This window comes from Nicotiana tabacum, chromosome 10, assembly GCF_000715075.1.
Source record: "Nicotiana tabacum cultivar K326 chromosome 10, ASM71507v2, whole genome shotgun sequence".
Lineage (NCBI taxonomy): Eukaryota > Viridiplantae > Streptophyta > Magnoliopsida > Solanales > Solanaceae > Nicotiana > Nicotiana tabacum.
Genome location: NC_134089.1, coordinates 4,530,341 through 4,542,106, shown reverse-complemented (window position 1 = coordinate 4,542,106; position 11,766 = coordinate 4,530,341). Strand labels below are relative to the sequence as shown.

General features: G+C 40.0%; 1 protein-coding gene across 1 annotated transcript; it reads left to right on the top strand.

Moving 5' to 3' along the window:
* The first annotated feature begins 5,514 nt into the window (after window positions 1–5,514).
* On the top strand, window positions 5,515–10,200 carry LOC142164834 (uncharacterized). The gene is made up of 5 exons (XM_075223582.1): window positions 5,515–7,369; window positions 7,874–8,115; window positions 8,200–8,874; window positions 9,997–10,081; window positions 10,175–10,200. Exons 1-5 carry the CDS (start codon window positions 5,515–5,517, stop codon window positions 10,198–10,200), a joined length of 2,883 nt encoding a protein of 960 aa, XP_075079683.1.
* The last annotated feature ends 1,566 nt before the right edge of the window (window positions 10,201–11,766 follow it).

Sequence of the window (11,766 nt, the reverse complement as noted above, 5' to 3'; positions counted from 1 at the left end):
GGTACAGGTATTCCTGAGGCATAGAGCGAGTTTTCTGCTGTTCAGTTTTCATCGGAGTTATCGAGGTAGCTGCATGGCGTTCGCAGACCCGTTTTCTCCCTTATCTTCTGTTATTTATGATATCTTCAGACTTTGTTCCTAATTCCATACTTTGTAGAATTTTAGTAAACTCTGTAGTAGCTCATGACTTGTGACACCCCGGTTAGGGCTGAGTTGGGTTGGATTTCCGTATTTTATCTATACTTTCCGCTATTGGATATTATTAAACCATGTTTATATTATAATTGTGTTAATTAATTGTCTTAAAAGGATGAATTGGGTTGAATGGCTGGCCTTGTCTTCATGAAAGGCGCCATCACGACCAGGTTCGGAAATTGGGTCGTGACAGTTCCTAAGTACCTTTTTTATTTTATTTTAATGGCAGTAGCATACATAGCAAGTAAAATGCATAACTTATCTTTGATGGTGTCTGCTAGACCCATCATATCAAGATGAATTTCAGCATCAAACACCCAAGACACGTAGCTTTTACCCAATATATCCAATACTACAAATTCACGTTTAGAAAGATTTGACATTATTTACAAGAAGAAAGTTCGTACCTTTGATACTTTCAAAGTATTTGCTCGAGATGACAGAGTCTCGTGCTGATAACGTATTATAAAATAAAGACTTTAAAGTAAAGAAATCAAGACAAGTAGAGAGAGAGAGAGAGATTTATTATTCAACTTCAAATTCATGTACATAATGAACTGAAATCTCCTCTATTTATAGAAGAAAGGAAGCTGCTGTGTAAGCTGCGACTGCAGGCTGCTTGTAAGTTGCTACTGCAAGCTGCTGTGTAAGCTGCTACTACAAGCTGCTATGTAAGCTTCTTGTAAGTTGCTTGTAAGCTGCTACTATACTAGATATAGATAATCTTCTGCCGGGGGTAATATTTATCCATAACGGAGTACCGAAATGATAAGCTTCTCTAGGAAGCTTATTTCCAATAGAGTACTGAATAGATAATCATATTTACGGCGGAGTCCCATATGGATAAGCTTCTTCAGGAAGCTTATTTACAATGGAGTACTAAATGAACATCCATAATATAATATATATTTATAACAAGGACATAAAACTCTCGTGGTAATATGCAATATGTTACTATTTACTTATAAAAATATTTATTTTTTACCCAAAAAAATACTTTTTTTTCTTCGAAAGTGCGTGATACATTTATAACTTGTTTGGATGGTTGTTACCCATTGTATTGTATTGTATTGTTACTTTAAATACGATGTTTGTTTTGTTTGTTACTTAAATTTTATTGTATTGTGTCGTATCGTTAAATCCGTCGTTACATAACGACGAAATGTGCCACTTTATGTAATGGCCGATTTGGTGTGGTCACGTCGTTACCTTGTCTTTTTCTCTCAATCTCACCCTTTATTATTATTAATTTATCATTTACCCTACCTTTTTATATAATAATTTAACCATGTATCATAATTTTTCTTTATAATATTACAAGTTTATTCTTCATATTACTGGTGCGAGATATCATGAAATGATGACAAACGACACAATCTATCCAAATATTGTATTTATCAAACGATACATTACAATACAATACAATACGATATGATACATTATGAAACAATGCGTAACAGCCATCCAAACAAGTTGTTAACTTCATGAAGGAAATGAAACATATTTGTTTGTTTTTTTCTTCTGCTGTTAATTTATCTCTAAATTTCAAAATTAATTTAAGTTCATCTCATTTAAACTTCAATATCAGTTGATGATTGTAGATATTTTTTTAAAAAAGTAAGAACCTTTTTAAAAAAATATTTGATAAATGTTATAATAATTAATTTTATTTGTATAGTATATTGGATTTGATATCTTTAATAATTTGCTAATCTGAACAATTCAAATATAATAAATGTATTCACTTATATCTTTTTACGAATATGCGTAGTGAAAACAAATTCACTAGTAAATTATATAAACAGAATCCCACCAGCACCATTTGGAAAGATCCAATTAATAGTGAAGTGTATATAAGTTATTACAAAAGAAAAGGAGCTATGCACCTACTGTTTAGAAACAAAAATTACAAAACTACGTCTTGCTTTCGCAATTGAAGAAAACTGCTCATCGCGTGTATTTATTATTATGTCTGTTGTAAATTGCGTGCAAAAAATTTCTAAGTATCCCCTCACATGGCTTTTTTTAACATTAAGAAACTACTATGGTGTTGGAACAACATTAAAAATAAAGAATTGACGGCAAATAGATTGTGTGAAAAGAAAAGAATAATATATATTATTAACTTACTAAGAAAGATATTTCTTAGGGCTCTATTTTAATTCACATGTTTATCCACGTATTATCATTTGCAAATAAGGAGTAAAAATGTCATGATTTCATTCTCCACATTCAATTCTCCAACATGACTCTTTGGAGAATTAAGTATCAGATTTTCATTTTTTCCCTTATTTCTTCTTCTTTGGACTAAGCATCGTCTATTTCGACATCACTCTTGACGAAATTATATATTTGAACTCTATTTTTCCCTGAAAAATTCTATGAGATCACCTCTTCTCTACCTCTTCTAAACCTTAATCTTCTATGTTAATTACTGTTTAATCTAACAAACATTGAAACAATGGTTAGGGGAGCGGGCGGACTATTGCTACTATAATATTGTTTGAATGCATAGTTGAATCTTCTTCTAGTTAATTTTTTCATTGTACCTTTCGAACTTTTTAGTTTGAGAGAAAAAATTCGTTATTATGGTAAAAGTTTGATTTAGATATGTTAAGCAGTATACATGACTGAACCGTCAAATAATTGGAGTGACAATCTTATAATTCAATATTCAAATTTCAGTTGAAGCAATATTAGGTTAAAAATGTAACACCCCGTAATTTGAATCGGTTGTGGATGCATTAAACGAGTATTAGCGTGATGGTAATTGAGTGGTTATGATAATAAGTGTACGAGGCATATTATAGGTGATTTGGGGTCTAAGGAGAGGCTTAAGTCCAAGCCAAGTTGAAAATTTTCATTATAGCTGAAAATTTGCAAATGAGTATGCACAAGACCTCACTTTGGGCGAGCATATCTACCTGGATATAATTAATTGTGTGATGCACAACCTATCGAATTAAATCCCTTTGAGTCTAGTTTCCATCGCAACAAACCGTTCGTCATTTGGAGGTGTATACAGAAAGTTATGACCATTTTACTGGGCAGGTATCACTAGCGCGAACATGAGCGCGAAGTCGCGCGTTTTTGCTGAGTATTCTGCCTCCAGCGCGCGAACAAGCGCGCGAGCTCGCGCGTCTGGAAGGTTTTAAATATCGTAAAGACCGGAAATAAGAGAAATTGAGTCATTTATCAAGCTTAGGGCTTCCTCTACACCCCCAACTCGACCAAGGCATCCAATTGCACACCTAAGGTGAGTTTTTAAGTGTGTTGTCATGGTGATTTCACTTCTCAATCACTAGTTACAACATAATTTTGATTGTGTTTCATAGGATTTCTTCAAAATCTCAAGAACACCCCAAAAGTTGTCTTTCAAGATTTGGTCTACAAGAGGTAATCCTACACCCTTAGACTTACATATATGGTGTTATTATGGAATTATGAGTATGAATCAAGTATTAAAACTTATGGTATGGTGATTGGAAGTCATAAATTCCCAATTAAAATGCATGACCATGGTAGGGATTTAAAGGTGATTATTTGATAGGATTTGTTGGTTGGGTGTGAATGGATGGTCATACATATGTTGTTGGAAGTTATAAATTTGTTAGGAATGATGGTGGAATGAATTGTTGGTTAATGGTGATAGTTGGATGAACCAACACTATAGTTATGAGGTGTAAATATCTATGCCTACAAGGTGTTTGATAATATGCCTAAATGGCATAAGTTATGGAATTTATTACTAATATTGGGTTCCATTGGATGTTGTTGTAGATTGAAGGTTCTTAGTAGTGTGGATCATTGTAGCATCACTAAGGGGCAAATTGAGGTATGTAAGGCTAACTCTTTACGTTTGGAAATATCTATGATTCTCCCTACGTCCCATTCATCATGAACATTATTAGTTTCCTCAGAAAGTAATTATGCCTTGGTTCCATGAATAGAAGTAGAACTTATATTCTCTAGATGACATAGTTTCATAATCATTCGATATTCTATAAGTTTCAGTTATGACAAATCAACTTATTATGAATACTCATCTCAATTTAATCCTATTCACTATACCAGTATCATGTAAGTCGGTATGGCTCATAATTTCAGTATCACATATTACAATATGATTCTCAGTTCCTGATTTAAATTCCTGAATGTTGAACACGTGCATTTGGGCCTGAGGCCGCGGTTTATGCTTTATGCATTTTGGACCCGAGGTCGCAGTTATGTATACGTATACTTGGGCCCGAAGCCGGGTGTACATATATATATATATATATATATATATATATATATACATATTGGGCCTGAGGCCGCAGTTTAATGTTCAGATAAATAGGTTGTTCATCATTCAGAAGAGGGAGTATTCACATCCTTACTTCCTTGTTCAGTTATCAGTTTATCAGCTAGCAGTTCAGTTTCAGTTTCAGTATTGACAGTTCTTTTGTTCAGCTATTTTACATACCAGTACAATTCAAATGTACTGACGTCCCTTTTGCCCGGGGCCTGTATCTCGCGATGCAGGTAACGATTTTCAGGTTGACGATTCTGCTTGCTAGGACATCTCGTATTAGCTATTGGTGAGCCCCAGTCTTCCAGGGCCTTGTCTCTCTTTTGTTTTAGTCATTATAGTATTTCAGTTAATAAGGTATATCGGGGACCTTGTCCCGGTAAACAGTTAGCATTTGCAGTATTCTTTAGAGGCTTCGTAGACTATAACCCAGTCAGTCAGATCTTAGCAGGATTTCATGTGTTAGCCTTGACGGCTACTTATTTATACTTGCAGACCTTTCAGTATTTTCTGCATCTATGATATTTCAGTTAGACTCTTTAGTAGATTATCATATTTTATATTTACCTCTAGCTCATAGTTACACCACATGTTGATTCAGCTAGCCAGTTGGTTCGCTCGGTCACATGTAGTCAGGCATCGAGTGTCGTGTTACATCCAGGCCCAGGTTCAGGGCGTGACAAAGCTTGGTATCAGAGGCTCAGGTTCAAGAGTCCTAGGAAGTCTACGAAGCCGTGTCTAGTAGGGTCTATTTTATGTGTGTGTGCGTGCCACACATGTAAGTAGTTGACCACCAAGACATCTAGGATTGTTCCATTTCTTTCATACTCTAGATCGTGCAGTTAGAGATTTGCTTTCAGGAATCTTTCTAACCCGTGCGAATTGCATATTTCAGAAAAATACCTGCAAAAAGAAAGTACACTAGAAGGGCCTCAGCTACTAGCTAGGGGGCCACAACTAATATTACTCAGGAGGAGGACACTCCAGCCCAGGGGGTTGCATCGGGCTCAGTGCCTAGTGCTTCAGACATGGATATCAGGGGAGCTATCCAGTTGCTCACCCAGATTGTTTCTAATCAGGCTCAAAGGCAGGGAACAAGTGAGGTTCATGAGACGAGTAGTTCCAGGTCTAGGGAATTCCTCAATATGAAACCTCCCGTCTTTACAGGGTCTAAAAAGGATGAGGATCCGCAAAACTTCATTGATGAGGTTCAGAAGATATTTCGAGTGATGCATGCTACAGACACTGAGGCAGTAGAGCTGGCTGCGTACCAGCTGAAGGATGTTGCCAACACGTGGTATGAAACATGGGAAGAGTCCCGGGGGGAGGATGCAGATCCTGCGACTTGGAAAGATTTTGCAAATGCGTTCCTCGAGCACTTTCTACCCATTGAGGTCTTGGAAGCTAAGGCTTTGGAGTTTGAGAGACTTATACAGAATGATATGAGTGTGAATGAGTACTACCTCAAGTTCGTCTCTCTGGCCAAGTATGCTCCGGAAATGGTACGTGATATGAGGGCCAGAGTTAGGCGGTTTGTGTTGGGGCTTTCAGATGATTTGTTTGCTGATGCTAATATAGCTGCTCAGAATAATGACATGACCATCACTAAGATGGTTGCCTTTGTTCAAGGGAACGAAGACAGGTTGAAGGAAGAAGAGCGGCTACAGAGAGAGAAGGAGAGGGAATTCAGCAAGAGAGATAAGTCTGCAGGAAATTTCAACCATGGGGGATCTCAAGTAGGAGGCAATCGCCAGTTTTTCAAGAAATCAAAATCAGGACCTGCTCCATCTTCAGCTAGTGCACCGGTTTCGAGGTCAAAGTTTAACAAGAAAAACCAGAATTTTAGAACAATAGACTCACAGTCACAGGCTAGTGTGGGCTACAGAGTCCCTGGTTACCCTATTTGTAACACGTGTGGTAAGAGGCACCCGGGGTTGTGTTGTTTGGGCACAAATAGTTGCTTTGGGTGTGGTCAGCAGGGCCAATTCTTGAGGGATTGTCCATCGGCAAAACAGAACAATGGAGGCAACGCAGCTCAGTCCACTAATTCAGTAGCCCATCATAACTCTCAGTCCCAACAAGGGCGCGGTGCAACAAAGTCTAATAATGCAGGTGGTGGTCGAAACCGCTTGTATGCACTAGCAGACCGTCAGGATACAGAGGCTCGTGGAGATGTTGTCACAGGTATGCTAACAATATTCACTTTTGATTCCTATGCTCTTATAGATCCGGGATCCACCCTATCTTATGTAACCCCATATATTGCAAAGAAATTTGGGATAGAACTAGAAAAGTTGTGTGAACCCTTTGAAGTGTCCACTCCAGTTGGAGAATCAGTTATAGCAAGGTGCATCTATAAGGGATGTCCAGTTAAAGTGCATCATCATCTTACTGTAGCAGACTTAGTAGAATTGGAGATGTTAGACTTCGATGTGATCATGGGCATGGATTGGTTAGAGTCATGTTATGCCAAAGTGGGTTGTAGAACCAAAATAGTAAGTTTTGAATTTCCCGGTGAACCAGTCTTAGAATGGAAGGGTGATGCATTAGCACCTAGGGGTAGGTTTATTTCCTATCTTAAAGCCAGAAAGATGATCTCCAAGGGATATATCTATCACCTGGTTCGAGTTAAGGATGCAGATGCTCAGATCCCCACTCTCCAGTCGGTACCAATTGTAAATAAGTTTCTAGAAGTGTTTCCCGAAGATCTCCATGGAATTCCTTCCGATAGAGAGATTGACTTTGGAATTGATCTACTTCCAGGAACTAAGCCAATATCTATTCCGCCTTACAGAATGGCTCCAGCAGAGTTGAAAGAGTTAAAAGTCCAGTTGAAAGACTTTCTAGATAAGGGATTTATAAGGCCAAGTGTCTCACCTTGGGGTGCACCAGTCTTGTTTGTCCGAAAGAAGGATGGGTCATTGTGCATGTGCATTGACTATCGTCAGTTGAATAAAGTCACCATCAAGAACAAGTACCCTCTTCCCAGAATAGATGATTTATTTGATCAACTTCAGGGTGCCCAGTGTTATTCCAAGATTGACCTCAGATCGCGATACCATCAGTTGAAGGTTAAGGAAGTTGATATTCCAAAAACAGCTTTTAGGACTCGATATGGGCATTTTGAATTTTTGGTAATGTCATTCGGTTTAATGAATGCACCAGCAACTTTCATGGACCTTATGAATAGGGTCTTCAAGCCTTATCTTGATTTGTTTGTTATCGTGTGTATTGATGACATCTTGATTTATTCCCGTAGCGAGACTGACCATGTCGAACATCTCAGAATTGTGTTGCAGACACTGCAGGATCACAAGCTATATGCCAAATTTTCTAAGTGTGAATTCTGGTTAAAATCAGTAGCGTTTTTGGGCTATATCATCTCAGGGGAAGGCGTGAGGGTGGACTCTCAGAAAGTAGAGGCAGTGAAGAATTGGCCTAGACCCACCTCAGTATCTGATATAAGAAGTTTCTTGGGCCTAGCAGGATATTATAGGCGTTTCGTAGAGGGATTTTCTTCTATCTCGTCCCCTTTGACTAGATTAACTCAGAAGAAAGTCAAGTTTCAATGGTCGGACACGTGCGAGAAAAGTTTTGAGGAGTTAAAGAAAAGATTGACTTCAGCTCCAGTCCTGACACTACTAGAAGGAACCGAAGGGTTCGTTGTTTATTGTGATGCTTCAGGGGTTGGTCTTGGGTATGTATTAATGTAGCACGGTAAAGTCATAGCCTATGCGTCGAGACAGCTCAAGGCTCACGAGAAGAATTATCCGACTCATGACCTTGAATTAGCAGCTGTGGTGTTCGCGCTTAAGATTTGGCGCCATTATTTGTATGGGGTACATGTTGACATTTTTACAGATCACAAGAGTCTCCAGTACATCTTCAAGCAAAGAGAATTAAATCTACGTCAGAGAAGGTGGCTCGAATTACTTAAGGATTATGATGTTGATATCCTCTATCATACGGGGAAAGCAAATGTTGTAGCCGATGCTCTCAGTCGGCGTTCTATAGGCAGTTTAGCTCACATTGAGGCAGACCAGCGAACCATGATGAAGGAAGTCCACCGTTTAGCAAATCTAGGAGTTCGACTTTTGGACTCCGAAGATGGTGGCGTTGTTCTCCAGAACAGGGCTGAATCCTCCTTAGTAGCCGAAGTAAAAGAAAAACATTTCAGTGATCCCTATTTATTGCAGCTGAAGGAAGGAATTCACAAACACAAGACTATAGTTTTTGAACAAGGGGGAGATGATGGCACCTTGAGATACAGAGGCAGACTATGCGTTCCAGACGTAAATGGGCTCAGAGAGCAGATTATGTCAGAAGCCCACAATTCTAGGTATTCTATTCACCCAGGTTCCACAATGATGTATCATGATCTTAAGGAGGTTTATTGGTGGAATGATATGAAAAAGAATATAGCATATTTCGTGGCTAAGTGTCCAAATTGCCAGCAGGTGAAAGTCGAACACTAGAGACCTGGCGGTTTAACTCAGAATATAGAAATTCCCATTTGGAAATGGGAGATGATAAACATGGACTTCATAACAGGTCTACCTCGCTCGTTCCGGAAGCATGATTCGATTTGGGTGATTGTAGACCGACTTACCAAGTCAGCTCACTTCTTGCCAGTGAAGACTACAGATTCGGCCGATGATTATGCCAAGTTGTATATCAAAGAAATTGTCCGATTGCATGGGACTCCTTTGTCCATTATCTCAAATCGTGGTGCTCATTTCACAACAAACTTTTGGAAATCCTTTCAGAAGGGATTGGGTACAAGGGTGAACCTCAGCACCGCTTTTCATCCTCAGACAGATGGCCAGGCGGAATGCACCATTCAGACTCTTGAGGATATGTTGAGGGCATGTGTTATTGATTTTAAAGGTAATTGGGACGATCATCTACCTCTTATTGAGTTTGCTTATAATAACAGTTATCATTCTAGTATCAAGATGGCACCGTATGAAGCTCTATATAGGCGAAGGTGTAGATCACCAATTGGTTGGTTCGAAGTCGGAGAAGCGGAGTTGTTAGGACCCGATTTGGTCTATCAGGCCATGGAGAAATTCAATTTGATACAAAGGCATTTGAAGACGACTTAAAGTCGCTAAAAGTCATATTCGGACGTACGGCGTAGAGACTTAGAGTTCCAAGTTGATGATTGGGTGTTTCTAAAGGTATCGCCCATGAAAGGCGTTATGAGATTTGGGAAGAAGGGGAAACTTAGCCCCCGCTATATTGGTCCATATAGAATCCTGCGAAGGATCGGACAAGTGGCTTATGAGTTAGAATTGCTACAAGAACTAGCTGTTGTACACCCAGTGTTTCATGTGTCCATGTTGAAGAAAGTCATGGGAGACCCGTCACTTGTGGTTCCTACGGAGATTATAGGGGTTAAGGACAACCTGTCTTATGAGGAAATTCCAGTGGCTATTCTTGATCGACAAATCCGCAAGCTCAGAACTAAGGAAATTGCTTCAGTAAAAGTGCTTTGGTGAAATCAAAAGGTTGAAGAGGCTACATGGGAAGCCGAGGAAGACATGAAGTCCAGATATCCCCATCTCTTTGAAGAGCAAAAGGAAAATGTGGAAGGTAATTAACCTTTCCATTCAGGTCTTATATTATAATCTCTATGTCCTACAATATTTACTTAGCTTAGTATTTAGTGATCACGTGCTCGTTCAGTTCGTGGGGACGCAAGCACAATGTGAGCTTGGAGAAGTAGTGGGGACGCAAACACAATGTGGTCGACGACGGCGGACTGTATAAGAAAGGCGGTGAGAGAGGTGTTAGGGATATCTACGGGCCACTATGGTGGACACAAAGGAGATTAGTGGTGGAATGCAGTGGTCCAAGGTAAAGTGGAAGCAAAGAAGGCGGCTTACCTAAGGTTAGTAGGGAGCACTGACGAGGAGGAGAAGAGAGAGAACAGTCAAAGGTATAAGGTAGCTAGGAAGGAGGCGAAGATGGCAGTGACGGAGGCTAAGACGACAACTTTTGCTCGTCTGTATGAGGAACTAAGGAACAAAGGCGGGGAGAAGAAGTTATTCCGACTCGCTAAGGCGAGAGAGAGGACAACTCGGGATCTGGACCAAGTAATGTGCATAAAAGATGATGACGGCAAAGTTTTGATGGGAGATGACCAGATTAAGAGGAGGTGGCAGACCTATTTTCATAAACTTCTAAGTGAAGAAGGGGATGAGGATACTATACTTGGGGAATCGAGGAATGCCGACAGTCACTATGAAGTAAGTAATTGTAGGGACATTGAGATCGATGAAGTCATGGAGGCAATGCGTAAGATGAGAAGGGGCAGAGCTACCGGGACAGACGAAATTCCGGTTGAACTGTGGAGGTGTGTGGGTAGAGCAGGCTTGGAATGGCTTACTGCATTGTTTAGTGTTATATTCAAGACTAAGAGAATGCCTGAAGAGTGGAGGTGGAGTACAATGGTCCCGCTGTATAAGAACAAAGGTGATGTCCAGAGCTGTAACAACTATAGGGGCATCAAATTATTAAGTCATACCATGAAAGTTTGGGAGAGAGTGGTAGAAATGAGAGTGCGAAGGACGGTGTCTATTTCAGACAACCAGTTCGGGTTCATGCCGGGACGATCTACCACAGAAGCTATCCACCTTATTAGGAGGATGGTGGAACAGTACAGAGATAAGAAGAAGGATCTCCACATGGTGTTTATTGATCTGGAGAAAGCGTATGATAATGTGCCTAGGAAGGTCTTGTGGAGCTGCTTAGAGGATAAAGGGGTCCCGAGTAACTATATTAGGGTGATTAAAGACATATATGAGGGAGCTAAGACTCGGGTTAGGACAGTAGGAGGCGACTCTGAACAGTTTCCAGTTATTACGAGGTTGCACCAAGGGTCTGCGCTCAGCCCATTCCTATTTGCCCTGGTATTGGATGCACTGACTCATCATATTCAAGGGGAGGTTCCATGGTGCATGTTATTTGCTGATGACATTATTCTAATTGACGAGACAAGAGGCGGCGTCAACGAGAGGCTAGAGATTTGGAGACATGCTCTTGAGTCGAAAGGTTTCAAGTTGAGTAGGACGAAGACGGAATACCTCGAGTGCAAATTTGGAGTTGAGCTGCCGGAAGTGGGAGTTGAAGTGAGGCTTGACACTCAAGTCATTCCCAAGAGAGGTAGTTTCAAGTACCTTGGATCGGTTATGCAGGGGATCGGGGAGATTGACGAGGATTTCACACACCGTATAGGGGTGGGGTGGATGAAGTGGAGGTTAGCGTCGGGAGTCTTG